This window comes from Hevea brasiliensis, chromosome 14 (assembly GCF_030052815.1).
Source record: "Hevea brasiliensis isolate MT/VB/25A 57/8 chromosome 14, ASM3005281v1, whole genome shotgun sequence".
Classification (NCBI taxonomy): domain Eukaryota; kingdom Viridiplantae; phylum Streptophyta; class Magnoliopsida; order Malpighiales; family Euphorbiaceae; genus Hevea; species Hevea brasiliensis.
The window spans coordinates 810600-834804 of record NC_079506.1 but is presented as its reverse complement, the minus strand read 5'-3'; the positions used below and the strand labels follow the sequence as shown (position 1 = coordinate 834804).

Sequence of the window (24205 nt, the reverse complement as noted above, 5' to 3'; positions counted from 1 at the left end):
GAGACACTTACTAGCTTGTCAGTTTCTGCATAGAAAATCAATTCTCTTGCAACACGTAGAAGCTAAAATTCTGGTATGGATTTCTTCGTAGTGGCAGTTCCACCTATAACTAGAGGATCAAGAAAACAAAATTAAGAAATAGGAATGCTTGCTGGTAAGTATGCATCAATGACTTAAAAGCTCAAGAAGCCTATATTTAGGGCACAAATTGGTCAACATGTTTCTCTTAAAAGAATGAGTGGCATAATTATAACAAGCAAGTAAAGGCAGAATCATGCATAAAATCCTTATGTGTCTATTGGAAAATCATGTCAGTCAACCAGTGAACAGTACTGGTTTCACACTGCTCAATTAATGTTGTCAAATTAAGACAAGGAAAAAAACAACGGGAATTTGGTAATAAGAAGTACAACTGATTCCACAATTACATAAATTGATGAATTTTGAAGAGAAGAAATAAAAAAATAAATTATAAAAACTATAAATATTATGAAGAACCGGAGGACCTTTGAACAGAACAAGCTTCTCTTATTGAGTACCTTCCATATCACATTTCCCAAGATAAGGCTTCAATTTGGGGCAAATGCTTTACATTTTTTGGAAGAAATTCGAGATGGTCATTTTTTCCTGAAAAGCCAAATTAAATATCAGGGAAAGAGGTCATAACAAAAAATAAATGTTGGGAAAAATACCCAGTAATACTTACAACACTGTCTGATGGAACTTGTAAATTGGGAAAAAAAAAAACCCAGTAATATACTTTTGCTTTCAGAACCAATGCCTTTCCACCTCTGTATTTAGCAGTACAAATGTGTTGTTGATTTAACTTACAAAGGAATGAGGTGAAGAGAAGTTGATATATGACAGCGACCTTCATCACAATGATTCCCATCCTACAATTTAGAAATCGTGTATTGTTCAATCCAAAAAGTAAGAAAAAAAAAAAAGAAGCTAGAAATAAACTCTTGCCAATGAAATTGAGTAATTAACTATATGAAATTGTCATAGTTAACTCACCAATTGCCAATATCAACAACTGCTTTGAGGTGAGTTTGGGCATCCACGTAGGTAGAGACATTAAATTCACAATGACCATGAAGACCAAATTACGTATAGATCACATTATGATTATATCCAAACCTTTAAATTTTATCACAATCATATTCAAAGGGGTAAAATTGAATTTAAAAAGTTAATGGTAAATTATAATATAGCATATGAAGTTTTATTCATGTCTTCTTACAAACGAAATTTGACAATAATATATAATTCAAAAGAATGTATCCCGCAGAAATTGTAATGTAATTTACTTCTTATTTACATGTAGTTTATTTAATGGACATGTATCCCACATAAATTGTGATGCAGTTTACTTCTTATTTATGTGTTTTTTATTTAATGGATACTATAATTCATGAGATAAATCGGATTTCAACATAATTTTTTCTATTGATTTTTTCCCTTTTCTTTCTTTTTTTTTTCCTGTGAAGTGAAGTGTAGTATTGTAGAACTATGCATATTATTGCACTTAGTTTTTTTCCTCTTAAATTAGAATTTGAACTCATTGATGAGTTTTAAAAAGACTTAGTGAATAATAATTAGAAAAAAAATTATATATATCGACCCGACTTATTATGCGGATCAAAATATATGATATATAATATTAAGACATATAGATTTCATATAATTTATATGAGTTTTTCGTATTGCAATTCTTATGAAAATGAAAAAATAAAATATATGAGTTCTTTACAAATTTTTGTAGAATTATTTTTTCTTTTTTTTGTAAAGAAAATAATAGAATTATAAAACCATGCATATTATTGCATTAAGTTCTTTTTTTCTTTTCATTTCTCTTCAATTACAATTCAAACTCATCAATAGATTTTCAAAAATTCAGTAAAAAATCAGAGAAAAAATTTTATGTTTAAACTCAATTAATCATGAATTATAGCATCCATTAAATAAAACATACACATTAATTAAACTATATATTTTATGGATGCAACAATTCATGAGGGACACATTCTTTTTAATTATATATTCTTTTTAAAATTGCTTTGTGAAAATGCATGAATTTATTTTTACATTTTATATTTGGTTAGCTTGATTCAAAAGATAATTATGTTAATTTCAATTAATAAAAATATTTTTAGTATAAAATTTCCTTTAAAAATAAATATAAGTATATTTTCTTTTCAAATATAAAGTTTAATCAATAGATTAAAAATACTAAACATTTATATTAAATTACAATTATATCTAAAACTTTTATTTGTTAATCAAATAAAACTTTAGGCGCTTCATTATAATTTACCATTAATTTTTCAAATTTAATTTTACCCCTTTATACAATTACAAGTTTACAACAAATAAGGTTTTAATATTTCATACAAAATTTAAAATTTTGAATATAAACATGATTTGACCCAAACGTTTAGCCCAGCATAGATGGAAGAGGAAAGGAAGGAATCATTTGCTATTTTACCAATTAATAAGGGAACAAAAAGAGGGGAAGAATCCAGAATTGAGGAAAAACAGAGAGAGCATCTGCGACTAGAGAAATAGGGGAGGGAGAATCTAGGGGCACCAAATACAATCTAGCAATTGCTGATCAAACTCCATTTTCTCTTGCTTGTCCTCACCTTGAAGAAGCCAGCTGTTGTACCCTTTCACCACAGAACCCAAAATCGAAGAAGTGGAGAGAAGAGTGTTGCTGCTGTCCATCTCTTCACATGGCGTTTCTGATGCCAATGGTTAATGTAAGCCATTTTCTTCCATCCTTTAGCCACCATAAAACCCTCCCAAGCCTCCATTTGAGTTGAGAATTGAAATTGAAAGAAGAATCAAAAGTTTTGGGGAAACAAAGCCTGCGGGTAATTCACAAGCGGAACCTATCATGCCTAGATCATCCTTGTCAGGCTTAGAATCATTAGAAAGAATGAACTCAATGAGTAGACTAAGCTCAATAGCAACCCAAAGATCAGAAGAACAAGTGGCCCAGCCATTATATGAGGACTTAACCAGTGTCTCATTAAGTAAAAAATTCTACAAAAAATATCCTAAAAAGGATAAAGGTGAGTCGTCATATAAGAAAACTCCAAAAAGAAAAACAGTAACATCTTCTAAAAGGAAGAAAAGGAAAACTAGTGTAGTCTGTTGTAAGTGTGAAAAAACAGGTCATTATGCTAATAAGTGTAAAGTAAAACAGCAAATACAAGCCTTGTCAATAGATGAAAATCTTAAAGAATCATTGATTAAGATACTCTTAAATGAGTCTGAACCAGAAGATTTAGAAGTAAACGCAATAGATTATACATCATAAGAATCTTCAAGTGAGTCTGAAAAGAAATCAGAATGTGACGGACACTGCGATTATTATAAATCACTGTGCACCTTAAACGGTCTCTGTGTTTTAACCAAAGAAGAAAATCTAATCTTAGATCTTATAGATAAGATCGAAGATCAAGAAGAAAGAAGAAAAAGGTTAAACGAATATTTAACCTTGTTCAAGGAAAAAAGCCCTTTAGAAAAGAAAATTGAAGAAAAGAAAAATCCATATGATCTTAAAGAAATTATGGATAGAATCAAAACGGCTAAAATGCCAAGAGAACCAACTATAAAAGAACTAAGACAAGAAATTAATTTAGTAAAAGCTGAATTACAATTTATAAAAGAAAGAATAACATTGCTTGAAGTAAAGAACGAGTCTCCATTAATTATGGAACCAGAAGAAAAGGAAGAAGAAGATCAAGCTGAAATTAATAATATTAATCTTCAGTATGTCAATAGGATAGATAGAGTTATAACTCACAAGTGGCATACAAAGGTCACTATAATTGTCCAGAAGGAGTACTTATTCAGTACTATAGCCTTAATAGACTCAGGTGCAGATCTTTGTTGTATAAATGAAGGATTAGTATCATCAAAATACTTCTCTAAAACAGTAGAAGAATTACACACAGCAGATAGCAGCAAAATGAGTGTAAAATACAAACTGTCAGATACAGTTGTCTGTAACCAAGGTATATGTTTCGAAATACCATTTATCTTGGTAAAAGGATTATCTCATCCAGTCATTTTAGGAAACCCATTCCTACATATGTTATACCTGATTAAATCAATAACAGAAAAGGGAATTGTTTCCGAAGTAGAAGGAAAGGAGATTATTTTTTAATTTATCTCTTTGCCAATAGAAAGAGAAATTGATGTGCTTAAAAGTAATATCAAAAATAAAGAAAAATTTATAAGCTCTCTTAAAAGAGAAGTAAAATACAAAACAATACAAGAAAAGGTTAATGAACCTTTAATACAGAAAAAAATAAAAGATTTACATGATAAAATAGCTAATAGCATATGTGCAGAAGTTCCGAATGCTTTTTGGACTAGAAAAAGTCATGTGGTTAATTTACCTTATGAGCCCAACTTCAATGAGAAAATGATACCCACTAAAGCCCAACCCATTGCTATGGGTCCAAGACATTTAGAAATCTACAAAAAGGAAATAGCAGATCTAGAACTCAAAGGGCTTATTAGAAAAAGTCAAAGCCCATGGAGCTGTCCAGCCTTTTATGTTGAGAATGTTGCTGAATTAGAAAGAGGAGTCCCAAGACTAGTCATTAATTACAAGCCTTTAAATAAGGCCTTGAGATGGATAAGATATCCATTGCCTAATAAAAGAGATCTATTAAATAGACTCTATGAGGCCCAAATCTTTTCTAAGTTCGATATGAAATCAGGTTATTGGCAAATCCAAATAGCTGAAGAAGATAGGTATAAAACAGCCTTTACTGTACCATTTGGACATTACGAATGGAATGTAATGCCATTTTGGCTTCAAAATGCCCCATCAGAATTCCAAAAGATTATGAATGAAATATTCAATGCTTATTCAGCATTTTCAATAGTTTATATTGATGATGTCCTTATTTTCTCCAGGACAATAGATCAACATTTCAAGCACTTAAATGTGTTTATAAAAATTATTGAGAAAAATGGTTTAGTAGTCTCAGTCAAAAAGATTAAACTCTTCTAGACTAAAATAAGATTTTTAGGCCACAACATAGATAAAGAATCTATTATTCTTACAGATCGAGCCATTGAGTTTGCTAGCAAATTCCCAGATGAAATAAAAGACAAAACCCAATTGCAGAGATTTTTGGGAAGCCTAAATTATGTTGCTGACTTTTATAAAAGCCTATCACAAGATGCCAAACCACTTTTCCAAAGATTAAAAAAGAATCCAACACCATGGACCCAAGAGCATACCCTAGCTGTCAGAAGAATAAAACAAAAGGTTAAAGTACTTCCCTGTCTGGCAATTCCTCATCCACAATCTTATAAGATAGTGGAAACTTATGCATCTGATAAAGGGTATGGTGGCATCCTAAAACAAAGGATAGCTGATAAAGAAACCCTGGTTAGATTTACCAGTGGAATATGGACAGGACCTAGAGTTAATTACTCTACAGTTAAAAAGGAGATCTTATCTATAGTTCTCTGTGTACAAAAGTTTGAATCTGATTTATTAAATCAGAAATTTCTTATAAGAGTTTACTGTAAAAGTGCAAAAGAAATATTACTAAAAGATGTTAAAAACATCGCATCTAAACAGATTTTTGCTAGATGGCAAGCCATCTTATCAATATTTGATTTCGATATTGAATTCATTAAGGGAGAAAATAATTCTTTGCTCGATTTCTTAACTTGAGAATTTCTTATAGGACATGAGTTCAAAGGCATCGATAACTCCCTCAAAACGAACCCACGAGGTTTCGCCACCTCCGCCTAAAATGGTGGACAAGCTCAGAGATGATGCTTATGCTATCAGCATAGAGGCTAATAATGCAAAAGAGGTTAATTACCCTTACATTCCAATCAGTTACTGTTTTCTTATGCCAATGGATAAAAAGCATAAGGAATTAAAACCTTATGAGGTAGCAAATTTCTACACGGAACATCACACAGTAAATCCTTATTTACCCAAGGATTACACTTATTAGCAAGCTATTCTGGCAGAAACAGATTCAGTAATATTCTCTCCAACAGAAAGATCTACTAATGAGTAGGCATTCAGTAAATTCATCATCAAAAGGATAATATCCTATGACGAATGGGGAGATTCACTATTTAAACAGAAGGAATTAAATTTCGGTAAACCCAGATATTTTAATTATTTTGATTATATGCAAGCCTGGACTGGTGCCTTAATTTATGAAAATAGGCAGAGAAAATTTAGCTGGTTTATACAATTCCAGTTGGATAAAGAATCATGGGAATTTCCCTCTTGGCTTTATGAATGGTTTTTCAACTGAGGATTATTTCCTATAGCTCTACCTAATAAGGTTAGAGAAATCTTTGAACAGTTTACTGATTCAAACAAATCCTTAAAGGATTCAAGGCTATTGTTCACTATCCTGTATAAAATTTCTTGGATAGTTAGATGGGATTATATTATCTCAAAAAAGAAAATGAAAAAATTTGGTGAGTTTTCCACAGATCATGTTCCCTGGTTAACTCGGAGAGTCCTAATAAAATGGTGGGATAATTGTGATTTTTTTTTTGAATCACCCTCTATATATTCCTCAAAAGGACTTATTCACCTGGCTAAAAAGCCATCAATGTCTAGTCCTTCTATCTCTTCAAATCTTTCAGACCTGTTTAAAGATCTACTCAAGTCAGTACCAAAAGATGAGCTAAGGAGACAGCTTTTTAACGCACTATCAGAAGACGACAAAAAAGCCAACTCAAAAGTTGCCAGCTCAAAAGAAAAAGGTGCTGCCGAGTGCTCCAAGTCTCGTCAAAAGGATGACAGTGACAGCGACACTGACATGGAAGGACAATACTTTGAAGACAGCCAAGACCCTTATGACCTGTAAAGGGTAAAAGATTCCTCCCGGCCTAAAAGACAAGCCTTTGCCAGCCATCCACTTATTCCTGTCTGCCACTAATAGTGATGCATGCAATGACACCAGAAGATTCCTTCTAACTTCTATAAGAAGGCCTCCCGACTTGCTAAAGAAGCATACATAAAGAATAGATATCGAGAGAAAAACTAGAAGCTCAGTGTGTAATAGTACTTTGATATAGCTTTCATCTTTGTTGTAAGAGTGTACTGTTTTCAAATCAATAAAATATATGATATTTTCTTCATCTCAATCTGTATTTACAAAAGTGAGTAATGAAATAGATGTTTTAATAAATCAAGCAAAAGAATTGAACCAAGAACTTGAAACATTATCCCAAAACACTGTGGATCTTCTTAGACAACCCTCTGGTAAGTACGACTATAAAGTCTACTATTCACCTCCGCCATCTGCTAATATTCCTGTTGAATCCATCAAGCCTACTGGTTGGGAAGATAGCACTGTAAGTATTTCTTTTCACTGTTCAATTACTATTCAATACTCTGTCACTATTTAAGTATGCTCTGCACTTGCCTTAACAGGGATCCTGCATCAGAAATTTGTTTCATCTTATGTCCACTTATATTAATTGTCTTTTATTTTATTTGTGTTGCTTAGACTTAACTAATAGACTAGAAGTAGAACAGTTTAGAACAGCACTAATAGAAAACGGTAATAACTTGTGTATTCAGCATTTAGAATCCCATAATGAATTCTGTGACTGTAGAGAACATGAAAGACTGTTAGTATTATTTAGGGTAATTATCGGTCTTTTAGATATCTGGTTAAGAAATAATAATTTTTAATTTCATATTAAGTTTCTCATCATGTCTTTTCTCATTATGTCTTTCTAGTCTTGTCTAGTTGTCTAGTCTTTTCTTTTTTATCTAGAGCCTCAATTGTTATCAGAGCCACGGTTGTCTAGTTAAAATAGTTTGAACACTAGTTCTAGTGAAACCCCAAGTCGCTTATCCTATAGCCTTTGAAGCCGAGAGTCAGGCGTGGTAGGCACCAGGAGTAAAATCGTTGACAGTGATCTAGAACAAATGGACAGACTATTTTCTAGTTTGGCTAGTAGCTCTAGAAATGCGAGGTTAGAAGATAAAGAAAACAAAAAATCAAAAAACAAAGAAATATTATTATTATCTAATATAGAAAATAATTTAAATAATTAGAAGCTGCCGCCTATTTCTGCAAATCTTATATATAAATCTAATAATAGTTTTAGATTTAGGTCTGATTATGTAATAAAAATAGTCGAACAAGCTTCTCCTATCCATGAAGGATTAAGCTCAAGGAGTTTATTTTCTGAAGAACTTTTAAAAAAGCACTAGAAAGAATATTCTTTCCTACATATAGGAATGATTCAAGCTGCACTTAAACCTGCAACCAGGTTAGGATTAAATACCTCAGCCTTAATTTGTGTCAGAGATAAAAGACACAATAATTTTAATGATTCATTATTAAGAATAGTTGAATCATCTCTCTGTGATGGCCTGATTTATTTTTCGTGCTATCCCAATTTTACAATCTCAGTAAGAGACCCACATGTGATGAAAGCCTTATCCTTAGATATAAAAACCTCAGGATATGATATGTTACCAGGATCTGAAAATATAATCCTTATTTACAGGATTCACTATAAAGCCATGAACACAGTAGTACCTAATCTTAGGGAAGAAACTACAAAATTAATATCTCCAAAAGGAACCACAACTTTCTTTGTTACAGACTTAGAAAAGGGAAATCTAGTAGTTCCTAAGTCCATAGAATGGGAACAGGTTAAGTTACCTGAAAATTGGATTTTAGAAGAAGCAATTCCTCCTAAAAAGGAAGAATCAAGTGACCTTGAATCTATTATAGAAACCAATCAAGGAACCGTAGCAATATCCTTTGCTAGAACAAGGTCAAGAAATTCATTCTCAGGAAGGTTTGTAGTTTCAGAACCTATCATGCCTAGATCATCCTCATCAGGCATAGAATCATTAGAAAGAATGAACTCAATGAGTAGATTAAGCTCAATAGGAACCCAAAGATCAGAAGAACAAGTGGCCCAGCCATTACATGAGGACTTAACCAGTGTCTCATTAAGCCCAAAAGAAACAGTAAGCCTTAAAAGGCCCGAAAGCCCAACACCATCAGATATGGGATATGAAAGAGAAAGCCTTAAGCAACCCAGAAAAATCATGGTCCTAACTAAGGAAGAAACTCCATTTGAAAAATGGTTTCAAATGAATTTCACCCCAGAAAGCAAAGCTCTTATCTAACAGAATATGCTTGGTATCAAGAGAGAGGAGGAAATAAAAAATTTCCTGACTTTGTAAAATATATACTCGCTTGTAGAAAAAAGCCATTTCCTGACTTTGAAGATAGGATGTTCTTAATAACTTTAGAATCATCCTTTAGAAACTATATTGCCTCAAAAGGGAAACTCTTAAAAGGAATTCATCCACTATTAACTGAGTTATCTTATAAGGTAGCAGAAAATCAAGAAGTTGAGTGTGCTCCGTTTTCCAGAACAGACAAGCAAGACAATTTTGCCAATCTTAGTCTGTATACGATAGGACAACAGCTAAACAGAGTAGAAACAAAAATTCAAAACTTTAAATCAAGAGTCTATCGACTAGAAAAAGGAGACACCTCAAAACTAAGTATTGAGAAAAGGGTTTTATTTAAACCAATAGAAACAGAAAAATTAAGCCTAAAATTGGCAAAAGAAGATCATTCTGAAATGATTGAAGAATTAACTAAAAGGTTAACAGAGTTAGGCTTAGACTCAAAGGATTCTAAGAAAAAATCAATAAGTCCTTTAACCAAGGATTTAACCATGATGGAAGAATTAGAAAAAAGATTAAATAATCATAATATTGCTCCTTTAAGTAAGGAAATAGAAACCTCAGAAACTGAAGAAGAGTCATCAAATAAAGATGACGTTGATAATATTAAAGCAATATTAAAAAAATCAGAACCCTTAACAGAGGTGAATAGGATTGTTTACCCTAAACATAGGGCGACAATTGAAATGAAGCCTTATTATCCTAGGCCATCTCCAATAAACCTACAATTTGAAGATACAAATTATAATTATGTTCAATATGATGGAACTTCAATTGTAGAATGGAATATAGATGGACTTTCTGATTATCAAATCAAGAATGTCATTCAATTCATGACCATGTACGCAATAGCCGCAAGAGTTAAAGGCAATAATACTGATCAAGCAATAGCAAAAGCTATCATTGCTGGCTTTACTGGTCAATTAAGAGGTTGGTGGGACTTTTCCTTATCAGAAGAAGGAAAAGCACAGGTTCATAACGCTGTTAAAACAGAACCAAGAGCCGAAGGTCCTGCAGTAGTATCCGATAGTGTTAATACACTATTATACACAATAGGAATGCACTTCATAGGATCAGCAAGCCTATATATGGATAGATCTCAGGAGCAGTTAATGAACTTAAGATGTCCTGATCTGTCTCATTTTAAGTGGTATAAAGATACCTTCTTTTCCCTTATATTTACTAGGGAAGATAATTAGTTTGATTTCTGGAAAGAAAAATTTCTTTTTGGATTACCCTCGTTATTTGCCGAACGAGTTAAAAAACAAATAAGAGATAAAAGTGAAGGAGCCTTACCATATAATCAATATACCTACGGAGAATTAGCCTCTGAAGTAGTCTCAGCAGGAATAGCACTGTGCAATGAATTAAAAATTCATAGGCAATTGCAAAAGGAAAAACTCACCGGTAAAAGAATACTTGGTGATTTCTGTGAACAAGTAGGATTACCACCTATAACTTTTCCTTATAAAGGCAAAGTTAAAAGGGGGAGGAGAGTAGGTAAAAGTAAAAAATTCTACAAAAAATATCCTAAAAAGGATAAAAGACATAATGAGAAAAGATAAGATGAGAAACTTAATATGAAATTAAAAATTATTATTTCTTAACCAGATATCTAAAAGACCGATAATTACCCTAAATAATACTAACAGTCTTTCATGTTCTCTACAGTCACAGAATTCATTATGGGTTTCTAAATGCTGATTACACAAGGTATTACCGTTTTCTATTAGTGCTGTTCTAAACTGTTCTACCTCTAGTCTATTGGGTAAGTCTAAGCAACACAAATAAAATAAAAGATGATTAATATAAGTGGACATAAGATAAAACAAATTTCTGATGCACAGGATCCCTGTTAGGGCAAGTGCAGAGCATACTTAAATAGTGACAGAGTATTGAATAGTAATTGAACAGTGAAAAGAAATACTTACAGTGCTATCTTCCCAACCAGTAGGCTTGATGGATTCAACAGGAATATTAGTAGATGGCGGAGGTGAATAGTAGACTTTATAGTCGTACTTACCAGAGGGTTGTCCAAGAAGATCCACAGTGTTTTGGGATAATGTTTCAAGTTCTTGGTTCAATTCTTTTGCTTGATTTATTAAAACATCTATTTTATTACTCACTTTTGTAAATACAGATTGAGATGAAGAAAATATCATATATTTTATTGATTTGAAAACAGTACACTCTTAGAACAAAGATGAAAGCTATATCAAAGTACTATTACACACTGAGCTTTTAGTTTTTCTCTCGATATCTATTTCTTATGTATGCTTCTTTAGCAAGTCGGGAGGCCTTCTTATAGAAGTTAGAAGGAATCTTCTGGTGTCATTGCATGCGTCACTATTAGTGGCAGACAGGAATAAGTGGATGGCTGGCAAAGGCTTGTCTTTTAGGCCGGGAGGAATCTTTTACCCTTTACAGGTCATAAGGGTATTGGCTGTCTTCAAAGTATTGTCCTTCCATGTCAGTGTCACTGTCACTGTTGTCCTTTTGACGAGACTTGGAGCACTCAGCAGCATCTTTTTCTTTTGAGCTGGTGACTTTTGAGTTGGCTTCTTTGTCGTCTTCTGATAGTGCATTAAAAAGCTGTCTCCTTAGCTCATCTTTTGGTACTGCTTTGAGTAGATCTTTAAACAGGTCTGAAAGATTTGAAGAGATGGAAGGACTAGACGTTGATGGCTTTTTAGCCAGGTGAATAAGTCCTTTTGAGGAATATACAGAGGGTGATTCAAAAAAAAATCACAATTATCCCACCATTTTATTAGGACTCTCCGAGTTAACCAGGGAACATGATCTGTGGAAAACTCGCCAAATTTTTTCATTTTCTTTTTTGAGATAATATAATCCCATCTAACTATCCAAGGAATTTTATACAGGATAGTAAACAATAGCCTTGAATCCTTTAAGGATTTGTTTGAATCAGTAAACTGTTCAAAGATTTCTCTAACCTTATTAGGTAGAGCTATAGGAAATAATCCCCAGTTGAAAAACCATTCATAAAACCAAGAGGGAAATTCCCATGATTCTTTATCCAACTAGAATTGTATAAACCAGCTGAATTTTCTCTGCCTATTTTCATAAATTAAGGCACCAGTCCAGGCTTGCATATAATCAAAATAATTAAAATACCTGGGTTTACCGAAATTTAATTCCTTCTGTTTAAATAGTGAATCTCCCCATTCGTCATAGGATATTATCCTTTTGATGATGAATTTACTGAATGCCCACTCATTAGTGGATCTTTCTATTGGAGAGAATATTCTCAATGCTTTACGCGTAATAGCTTGATAATAAGTGTAATCCTTGGGTAAATAAGGATTTACTGTGTGATGTTACGTGTAGAAATTTGCCACCTCATAAGGTTTTAATTCCTTATGCTTTTTATCCATTGGCATAAGAAAACAGTAACTGATTGGAATGTAAGAGTAATTAACCTCTTTTGCATTATTAGCCTCGATGCTGATAGCATAAGCATCATCTCTGAGCTTGTCCACCATTTTAGGCGGAGGTGGCGAAACCTCGTGGGTTCGTTTTGAGGGAGTTATCGATGCCTTTGAACTCATGTCCTGTAAGAAATTCTCGAGTTAAGAAATTGGGCAAAGAATTATTTTCTCCCTTAATGAATTCAATATCGAAATCAAATATTGAAAAGATGGCTTGCCATCTAGCAAAAATCTGTTTAGATGCGATGTTTTTAACATCTTTTAGTAATATCTCTTTTGCACTTTTATAGTCAACTCTTATAAGAAATTTCTGATTTAATAAATTAGACTCAAACTTTTGTACACAGAGAACTATAGATAAGATCTCCTTTTTAACTGTAGAGTAATTAACTCTAGGTCCTGTCCATATTCCATTGGTAAATCTAACCAGGGTTTCTTTATCAGCTATCCTCTGTTTTAGGATGCCACCATACCCTTTATCAGATGCGTCAGTTTCCACTATCTTAGAAGATTGTGGATGAGGAATTACCAGACAGGGAAGTACTTTAACCTTTTGTTTTATTCTTCTGACAGCTAGGGTATGCTCTTGGGTCCATGGTGTTGGATTCTTTTTTAATCTTTGGAAAAGTGGTTTGGCGTCTTGTGCTAGGCTTTTATAAAAGTCAGCAACATAATTTAGGCTTCTCAAAAATCTCTGCAATTGGGTTTTGTCTTTTATTTTATCTGGGAATTTGCTAGCAAACTCAATGGCTCGATCTATAGGAATAATAGATCCTTTATCTATGTTGTGGCTTAAAAATCTTATTTTAGTCTGGAAGAGTTTAATTTTTTTGACTGAGACTACTAAACCATTTTTCTCAATAATTTTTATAAACACATTTAAGTGCTTGAAATGTTGATCTATTGTCCTGGAGAAAATAAGGACATCATCAATATAAACTATTGAAAATGCTGAACAAGCATTGAATATTTCATTCATAATCTTTTAGAATTCTGATGGGGCATTTTTAAGCCCAAATGGCATTACATTTCATTCGTAAAGTCCAAATGGTACAGTAAAGGCAGTTTTATACCTATCTTCTTCAGCTATTTGGATTTGCCAATAGCCTGATTTCATATCGAACTTAGAAAAGATTTGGGCCTCATAGAGTCTATTTAATAGATCTCTTTTATTAGGCAATGGATATCTTATCCATCTCAAGGCCTTATTTAAAGGCTTGTAATTAATGACTAGTCTTGGGACTCTTCTTTCTAATTCAGCAGCATTCTCAACATAAAAGGCTGGACAGCTCCATGGGCTTTGACTTTTTCTAATAAGCCCTTTAAGTTCCAGATCTGCTATTTCTTTTTTGCAGATTTCTAAATGTCTTGGTCCCATAGCAATGGGTCGGGCTTTAGTAGGTATCATTTTCTCATTGAAGTTGGGCTCATATGGTAAATTAGCCACATGACTTTTTCTAGTCCAAAAAGCATTAGGAACTTCTGCACATATGCTATTAGCTATTTTATCATGTAAATCTTTTATTTTTTTTCTGTATTAAAGGTTCATTAACCTTTTCTTGTATTATTTTGTATTTTACTTCTGTTTTAAGAGAGCTTATAAATTTTTCTTTATTTTTGATGTTACTTTTAAGCACATCAATTTCTCTTTCTATTGGCAAAGACATAAATTCAAAAATAATCTCCTTTCCTTCTACTTCGGAAACAATTCCCTTTTTTGTTATTGATTTAATCGGGTATAACATATGTAGGAATGGGTTTCCTAAAATGACTGGATGAAATAATCCTTTTACCAAGATAAATGGTATTTCGAAACATATACCTTGGTTACAGACAACTGTATCTGACAGTTTGTATTTTACACTCATTTTGCTGCTATCTGCTGTGTGTAATTCTTCTACTGTTTTAGAGAAGTATTTTGATGGTAATAATCCTTCATTTATACAATAAAGATCTGCACCTGAGTCTATTAAGGCTATAATACTGAATAAGTACTCCTTCTGGACAATTATAGTGACCTTTGTATGCCACTTGTGAGTTATAACTCTATCTATCCTATTGACATACTGAAGATTAATATTATTAATTTCAGCTTGGTATTCTTCTTCCTTTTCTTTTGGTTCCATAATTAATGGAGACTCGTTCTTTACTTCAAGCAATGTTATTCTTTCTTTTATAAATTGTAATTCAGCTTTTACTGAATTAGTCTCTTGTCTTAGATCTTTTATAGTTGGTTCTCTTGGCATTTTAGCCGTTTTGATTCTATCCATAATTTCTTTAAGATCATATGGATTTTTCTTTTCTTCAATTTTCTTTTCTAAAGGGCTTTTTTCCTTGAACAAGGTTAAATATTCGTTTAACCTTTTTCTTCTTTCTTCTTGATCTTCGATCTTATCTATAAGATCTAAGATTAGATTTTCTTCTTTGGTTAAAACACAGAGACCATTTAAGGTGCACAGTGATTTATAATAATCACAGTGTCCGTCACATTCTGATTTCTTTTCAGACTCACTTGAAGATTCTTCTGAAGTATAATCTATTGCGTTTACTTCTAAATCTTCTGGTTCAGACTCATTTAAGAGTATCTTTATCAATGATTCTTTAAGATCTTCATCTATTGACAAGGCTTGTATTTGCTGTTTTACTTTACACTTATTAGCATAATGACCTGTTTTTCCACACTTATAACAGACTACACTAGTTTCCCTTTTCTTCCTTTTAGAAGATGTTACTGTTTTTCGTTTTAGAGTTTTCTTATATGACGACTCACCTTTATCCTTTTTAGGATATTTTTTGTAGAATTTTTTACTTTTACCTACTCTCCTCCTCCTTTTAACTTTGCCTTTATAAGGAAAAGTTATAGGTGGTAATCCTACTTGTTCACAGAAATCACCAAGTATTCTTTTACCGGTGAGTTTTTCCTTTTGTAATTGCCTATGAATTTTTAATTCATTGCACAGTGCTATTCCTGCTGAGACTACTTCAGAGGCTAATTCTCCGTAGGTATATTGACTATATGGTAAAGCTCCTTCATTTTTATCTCTTATTTGTTTTTTAACTCGTTCGACAAATAACGAGGGTAATCCGGAAAGAAAATTTTCTTTCCAAAAATCAAACTGATTATCTTCCCTAGTAAATATAAGGGAAAAGAAGGTATCTTTATACTACTTAAAATGAGACAGATCAGGACATCTTAAGTTCATTAACTGCTCCTGAGATCTATCCATATATAGGCTTGTTGATCCTATGAAGTGCATTCCTATTGTGTATAATAGTGTATTAATACTATCGGATACTACTGCAGGACCTTCGGCTCTTGGTTCTGTTTTAACAGCGTTAAGAACCTGTGCTTTTCCTTCTTCTGATAAGGAAAAGTCCCACCAACCTCTTAATTGACCAGTAAAGCCAGCAATGATAGCTTTTGCTATTGCTTGATCAGTATTATTCCCTTTAACTCTTGCGGCTATTGCGTACATGGTCATGAATTGAATGACATTCTTGATTTGATAATCAGAAAGTCCATCTATATTCCATTCTACAATTGAAGTTCCATCGTATTGAACATAATTATAATTTGTATCTTCAAATTGTAGGTTTATTGGAGATGGCCTAGGATAATAAGGCTTCATTTCAATTGTCACCCTAGGTTTAGGGTAAACAATCCTATTTACCTCTGTTAAGGGTTCTGATTGTTTTAATATTGCTTTAATATTATCAACGTCATCTTCATTTGATGACTCTTCTTCAGTTTCTAAGGTTTCTATTTCCTTGCTTAAAAGAGCGATATTAAGATTATTTAATCTTTTTTCTAATTCTTCCATCATGGTTAAATCCTTGGTTAAAGGACTTATTGATTTTTTCTTAGAATCCTTTGAGTCTAAGCCTAACTCTGTTAACCTTTTAGTTAATTCTTCAATCATTTTATAATGATCTTCTTTTGCCAATTTTAGGCTTAATTTTTCTGTTTCTATTGGTTTAAATAAAACCCTTTTCTCAATACTTAGTTTTGAGGTCTCTCCTTTTTCTGGTCGATAGTCTCTTGATTTAAAGTTTTGAATTTGTGTTTCTACTTTGTTTAGCTGTTGTCCTATCGTATACAGAGTTATCAATATAATATAATGGCTGGGCCACTTGTTCTTCTGATCTTTGGGTTCCTATTGAGCTTAGTCTACTCATTGAGTTCATTCTTTCTAGTGATTCTATACCTGATAAGGATGATCTAGGCATGATAGGTTCTGAAACTACAGACCTTCCTGAGAATGAATTTCTTGACCTTGTTCTAGCAAAGGATATTGCTACGGTTCCTTGATTGGTTTCTATAATGGATTCAAGGTCACTCGATTCTTTCTTTTTAGGAGGAATTGCTTCTTCTAAAATCCAATTTTCAGGTAACTTAACCTGTTCCCATTCTATGGACTTAGGAACTACCATATTCCCTTTTTCTAAGTCTGTAACAAAGAAAGTTGTGGTTCCTTTTGGAGATATTAATTTTGTAGTTTCTTCCCTAAGATTAGGTACTACTGTGTTCATGGCTTTATAGTGAATCCTGTAAATAAGGATTATATTCTCAGATCCTGGTAACATATCATATCCTGAGGTTTTTATATCTAAGGATAAGGCTTTCATCACATGTGGGTCTCTTACTGAGATTGTAAAATTGGGATAGCACGAAAAATAAATTGGGCCATCACAGAGAGATGATTCAACTATTCCTAATAAGGAATCATTAAAGTTATTGTGTCTTTTATCTCTGACACAGATTAAGGCTGAGGTATTTAATCCTAACCTAGTTGTAGGTTTAAGTGCAACTTGAATCATTCCTATATATAGGAAAGAATATTCTTTCTAGTGCTTTTTTAAAAGTTCTTCAGAAAATAAACTCCTTGAGCTTAATCCTTCATGGATAGGAGAAGCTTGTTCGACTGTTTTTATTATATAATCAGACCTAAATCTAAAACTATTATTAGATTTATATATAAGATTTGCAGAAATAGGCGGCAGCTTCCAATTATTTAAATTATTTTCTATATTAGATAATAATAATATTTCTTTGTTTTTTGATTTTTTGTTTTCTTTATCTTCTAACCTCGCATTTCTAGAGCTACTAGCCAAACTAGAAAATAGTCTGTCCATTTGTTCTAGATCACTGTCAACGATTTTACTCCTGGTGCCTACCACGCCTGACTCTCGGCTTCAAAGGCTATAGGATACGCGACTTGGGGTTTCACTAGAACTAGTGTTCAAACTATTTTAACTAGACAACCGTGGCTCTGATACCAATTGAGGCTCTAGATAAAAAAGACTAGACTAGACGCCAATGGTTAATGTAAGCCATTTTCTTCTATCCTTTAGCCACCATAAAACCCTCCCAAGCCTCCATTTGAGTTGAGAATTGAAATTGAAAGAAGAATCAAAAGTTTTGGGGAAACAAAGTCTGCGGGTAATTCACAAGCGCAACAAAAATTTCAACAAAGGAGGAGGGTACCACAGAGGTCATTGGAACCCCATTTACACTACAAGTGCTAGCATCTCTTTGGGTGTCATGTGTGTAGTGCTGAGCAGCTCATTTTCTTCAATTTTTCCTGCCTTAAGGTTTAAGTAGGCAAATTTCATTTGGGTGGTGGAAAGCAAACTGGGCGAAGCTTCTCCAATCATCCATGCCTGTCAATTAAAGGCCTAAAATTCCTATTCCGAGACTTGCATTGCTGTTCAGTCCATGAGGTGAAGAATACGAAAGGCCATAATTTTAGCAATTTCTTGATATGAAGTTCAAATCTTTAATAATTTAATTGACTCTTAGTCTGCTTAATTCTCACATCATAAGCTTTTCACCTTAAGACCTTGTAGACAGGCTGTGCAAGAGATTTTATTTCAATTTGTAGAATTCTAGTGTAATAAACTCATTCTTATCTGTTATAGGGATTAAGGCACGAAATAAGCTTATTTCTATAAATGTTATTTTCTTTATTTTCAATTTGTTTTTGGTTTTCTAAATATTTGGACCTGGAATAAGATTTGTGAATGTTGCTTTTTTTTTTTCTTTTTTTTTTTTTTAAATTGAGTTAAGATACTGCTATATAAACTTAGTTGGTTTTCCATGTTAGTTATGTGAGTTAGTATAGGAGGGCAGAGTGTAACAGACACTGCATTTCGTTTTGTGAACAACAAATCATGCTTCGGCTAAAAATATGAATATGGTGAGGTTCTGGTATCATTATATTAACTGAGGAACTTACTAGGTTCTGGTAGAAGATAAAACTACAAGGGATTATGGGACTTCTGCATAGTGGCAACTCCATTCAAAACTAGAGAATCAAGAAATTATAAAACTTGGTAGGAATCATGGTCTTAAGTTTTCTAATCAAGAGAGAATACTTGCTGATAAGCTGGTAAGTGCCAAATAATTAAGGCAGGCTGTTGATTTAACTTACAAAAGGAATGTGAAGAGAAGTAAGACTCGTAGAAGAAGTTGATCGATGACAATGCCCTCCTTCATCACAATTCCATATATGAAGTTACTCAATGAATCCCCATCCTAAAGTTAAGAAGCAGAATCAGGACATCCTAACTGGAGGAAAAAGAGAGAAAAAAAATTATAACGAGCCAGAAATAAATTCTTGCAACAGAAATTAAAGTAATGAAATTACTAGATATTGTCATGGTTGCAAACCAATTGTTCAACATCTATGAACAACAGTTTTGAGATTTAAGAGAGAATATTTCAAGATATCTGTCAACCTGCAACATCAATGTAAAAAAACACATGAGAATCCAGCTTCCTAGACAGGAAAAAAAAATTATGTTTATTGAAGAGGATAAAGATATACCCCAGTCTGATTCTTCTGATCATGGTTTGTAGCAGCCATCCTCTTGAATCCATCTTCCATCAACACAAATATTTGGGATGTGAGAAATCTTGGGCCAATCAGCACTCATGTTGTTTTTGCATCTTTCTGACAGTTGAGGGCATTCTTCAATACAGAAAGATTGTAATGCAGTGAGGCTTTCCATCCACTCCGGTAAAGATTCCAAATGATGACAACTTTCAATTGAGAGTTTGTGCAAAGTGGGAACATGTTGAAGTCCCTTCGGGAGGGATGCCAATTTGTTCATATTTATTAATTGAAGCTCCCGGAGGCTTCTAAGGTACTGCCACTGCATATCATCAGATAAATCGAGCTTCTCACAAGCCTCGATGGCAAGAAGCTCGAGGGAGGGTAGATGCCACAACTCCTCTGGCAGAAATTCTAGATCCTCAATGTTCTCTATTGTCAGAATTTGCAATTTAGAAAGGGAAATCGAAGAAGAGGTTGACTGTGACACTGAAATCTTCACCTTCAGTATATCCTCCAATGACTTCTTGCTGGCATTTTTCAATACCAATTTTCGGATAGATGGAATAAGAGGCATTGAAGTGAGGTTAGGGCAAGACCTGATGTCCAAATAATCAAGACAGTGAAATTGTAGCAACTGAGGCATGGATGTATCCCTCCTCCATCCCTTCAGATTTGGGCAATTTTTGAGGGAGAGATCCTCTAAGGAAGGGAAGAATAATGCATTGTCGAAATTAATCCCACTCTCCATGTACTCCAGATCAGTTAAATTCACAATCATCAAACGTTTAAGTGAAGGGAACTGTTCCAACGGTGGAAAATACTGGCATTTTTTGCAGTCATCAATTTGAAGTGTCACCAAATTAGTGAGGGAAGAAATCCAGCTTGGAAACATGAGTCTTCCACACCCATACACAATCAATTCTTTTAGATTAAGGTGTGGTCGAAACTCTTCCAGTGACATTTCTTCGTCATTTTCAACATTATCTGGACCCCTATTACTATCATTATCATAGCGATCGCCCAATTGCCATGCTAACGATAAGGATTGAAGGTGTTGCTTCTCTTTCAAATTGGCAGCCTCAAATTCAGATGCTGGATTTTTCACATACTGAAGATTCAAGATCTCTAGATCTTCTCTCAAATTATTCAAGTAACGTAATTCACTGAGTCCACCACTATGCTTGGAGACTCCATTGTCTTTGGCCAGTACGAATGTTGTCAAATACTCAAGGGAAGTTAGTTGACCAATCCCACGTGGCATATGAGTCAAACTAACACATCCCGAAATGCCAAGATCCCTGAGATTGACCAACCTTTTCATATGCTTAGGCAGCTGCTTAAGCTTTTCACAATCATATAGGTACAGAGTTTGCAGGTTTTGGAGTTTAATAATGGAATCAGGAAGGATCTCAATGCCTTTACTATAAGAAAGATCGAGAAACCTTATAAGTTTTAATTTGCCAATGGAAGGTGGCACTCTCTCAAATCCCATACCACGCAAAATCAACACCCTTACACAACTTAATCTGGACAAAATTTCATGGCATTCTACTTCTTTATCTTGCTTTTCTGGCCATGATATAAATGTTCGCAACTTTGTCATATCAAGTAAGCAATTTGCAACTTTCTCCCATGACTCAATTTGAAAATCCATAGACAAGTGTCGAATTCCTTCTTGAACACGCTCTTCATCTGAAATTAGTAAAATATTTTCCTCTCTTGCTACTAGCTTAGCTAGATCATACATCAAATCATGCATTTTACAATATGTTAAATTACCTGATAAATCTTCTTCTACTTTTTCAAAGAAAAACCTCCATACAAGATCCCTGAAATATATTAAGCCTATATCTCCAAGACTTTGTTTTGAATCTGAAGATTTGATAAATCCTTGTGCTATCCAAAGACCCACCAAATGTCTTATAGCAATTCTATAATTTTTTGGATGTAAACTATAATAAGCAAAACAACGCTTTAAATGAGAAGGTAGATAATTATAACTCAATTTGAGAGTCTGCATAATACTATTTCCCTCTTCATTTACATTTGGAAGTTCTTTTTCTTTGAAAAGTTGCCACTCATCTATTGTATTTTTAAAATACAATACACGTCCTATTACACTTATGGCTAAAGGGACCCCATCACAATACTTTTTCACAATTTCTCTTCCAACTTTCTCATGTTCTAAGCTAATCACTTGCCCTGGTTTAGAGGCCATTTTTTTAAGTAAAGACCACGAATCATCAGGAAGTAGCTTTTGTAAGTCATGTGTTTTTTCCGATCTTATAATTTCTGCAACTTTTCTGTGACGTGTGGTTACAATAATTTTGCTTCCACTTGCACCTCCAACTAACAAATCCTTTAACTTAAACCATTTTCCTGAATCATCATCCCACAAATCATCCAAAACAAGTAAATATTTTTTTTCACTAATTTTTTCAAGAAGAAGATCTTTCAAGGTATTCATTTGAAGATTTGTAGTTCTCTGATGATCAAGAGACTCCAAAATCTTTTCAACAATTATTTTGACATCAAACTTTTCAGAAATGCACACCCACATTTTAAGCTCAAAATTTGATTTCACCATATCATCATTATATGCAAGTTTAGCAAGTGTTGTCTTTCCTAATCCTCCAAGACCAACAATGGAAATGATCGACACATTCTCCCTATAACTAGAAGACAGAAGAAAATCAATAATTTCCTTCTTATCATTTTCTCTGCCAACAACTACTTGAGGTAAAGAAGAGTGAGTTTGCTCTCTTTCCTCAACCATAGGAAATGTCTTCTCAGGGAGATTTTCTAAGTGAAAATTCCTATTTGCAACAATCTCGTCTAATTTACTTCTAACTTTTCCAATCTTATGAGCCATTTTAAGACCATAAACAAATGGGTTTGAGCTTGAAAAGAAGAGGCGTACCTCCTTCACCATTTTATTGCCAGTCATCATCTGCTTCACTAAAACATCTGTGGAGAACTCATCTAGCAAGTCATCAGCATCGTAAAAAGCATCTTTTAGCGAGTCAACCCATTCTTTGACTTGATGACTCTGCGAATACTGCTGCTCTGCATCAAGAAGCACAGCTTGGATCGTTGAAACTGTCCTCCCGAGTTTCCCAAGCTCGTCTTTGACACCAAAGCACAGAATAGTCTCTTGAAGAACTAGAGAAGCCAGCTTTGAAATGATTCCCCCGGCAAGATCACAGAGAACTGCTTCTGCCATTGCCTTTCAAGTGAGTGAAAAGTGAAGGTAAGTCAGAAATGGGAAGTGTTTAAGGTTTGAAGAGAAGGATTATGAAGATGTGTGGAGGTTGAAAATGCATTGGAAATATTTATAACAAGGATTTAGGCTCTTGAAGGAGATATTGATTTCTTTAAGGACAACCGTGTGGGGTCTTTTGAAAAAAAAAAAAAAAAAAAGGAAAATGACCCCACTCTGTTTGTAACGTACTGCAAGCCATGTGGAGCCCAAGTAGAAAATTCAATACATACTGAATTAGTTATATGAAGGTGAAAGAAATAAATCTTAGAAACAAAGAGAGTAAAATTCTCCCAGCAGCTTTTGAGTAAAATTATGGCGCGAAAGAATATAATTAAAAAAGCAAAATACAAAAATATTTCACTCTTTATGCTAAAAGCATTTTCTTTATCAACTTTAGGTAAAAGCAGATTTAATGAATGAATTATTTGGCACTGCAAACTGTGTGGATTCCATGAAAACAAAATCCAATTAATACTGAATTATTTGAGGGGGAAAGGAAATAAAATTCTCTTATATTAAAGCAAACTATTCCATATTTGTTTATTAACTATAATGATGAAAAATAAAATAAAAGATAAAAAAAATAATGAAACTAATGAATAATAGACATAATTAATAACGTGACACGAGGTATGGACTTGAATTATTGTTCTCAATCAAGAGCACTCATGTCCTATACTTGCATCATTGCAGGGAGTAAATATCTTTCTCTGATGATAACAGCGTAGAGGTTGCAGGGAGTAAATAGTTTACAAGTTGTAAATTTTTTGTTTTTAGCTTTTCTTCTTTTAATTGGGAATTTTATTGAAATTTTAATCTTAAAAATAACTAAACTAATAATTTAAGATTTATAATTAAAATATGTAAAGATTTAAATTATTTCCTCGAATGAGACAAAAAAACTTTAAAACTTCTTTTTTTATCTGGAAAACAAAAAATTTAAACTTGTTCATTGGATTGGAGAATCTTAATAATTGCATTAGAAAATGGCATGCAATTATAGTAAAGTGACTTTGGATCACTACTCATGTCCTGCACTTGAATTATTATTGCAGGGAGGAAATAGTTAAAATCTAATTACTTATTTAAAGCATTGAATATTAAATTCTCAATTATTGATTGTAGTGTTTCAGCGCCAACATATACTCTATTGAACATATATAAGTCATGAGAAAAGAAGCTATACTATTGATAATTTTTTTTTATATAATTAATTATGATTATACATAAATTTTAAATGATGTAATTATGTATATAATTACAATATCATTGAGGTAAAGCTCATTCGTCGCTACACTCTCGGTAATTGTTATGATAGTAATTGCAAATATGCATGAAATTTGGATTTTATATCAAAGGTATGAGACTTGGGTTTGAGATTTATACACACTTCCAACTCTCTTAATTCAAAAGTTAA

At 33.1% G+C, this 24205-nt stretch overlaps 1 protein-coding gene across 27 annotated transcripts in view; it reads right to left on the bottom strand.

The window, feature by feature from the left end:
- The window catches only part of LOC110636787 (putative disease resistance protein RGA3), a 72943-nt gene extending 50044 nt beyond the window's left edge, over window positions 1-22899 (bottom strand). For 15 of the 27 annotated variants that reach the window (XM_058134473.1, XM_058134469.1, XM_058134484.1 and 12 more), the window contains exons 1-6: window positions 19518-22899; window positions 19338-19428; window positions 19122-19258; window positions 832-893; window positions 540-627; window positions 12-103 (exon numbers count right to left, since the gene is read on the bottom strand). In XM_058134473.1, coding sequence (XP_057990456.1) covers window positions 19537-22749 — 3213 coding nt within the window. In that variant the 5' untranslated portion in view covers window positions 22750-22899 and the 3' untranslated portion in view covers window positions 12-103; window positions 540-627; window positions 832-893; ... (1 more) ...; window positions 19338-19428; window positions 19518-19536. Of the gene's footprint in view, window positions 1-11; window positions 104-539; window positions 628-706; window positions 894-1017; window positions 1037-2645; window positions 2871-16832; window positions 18396-19121; window positions 19259-19337; window positions 19429-19517 lie in introns of those variants that run through there. The other 12 variants (XM_058134479.1, XM_058134477.1, XM_058134478.1 and 9 more) reach the window with 12 other exon arrangements.
- Window positions 22900-24205: the final 1306 nt, after the last annotated feature.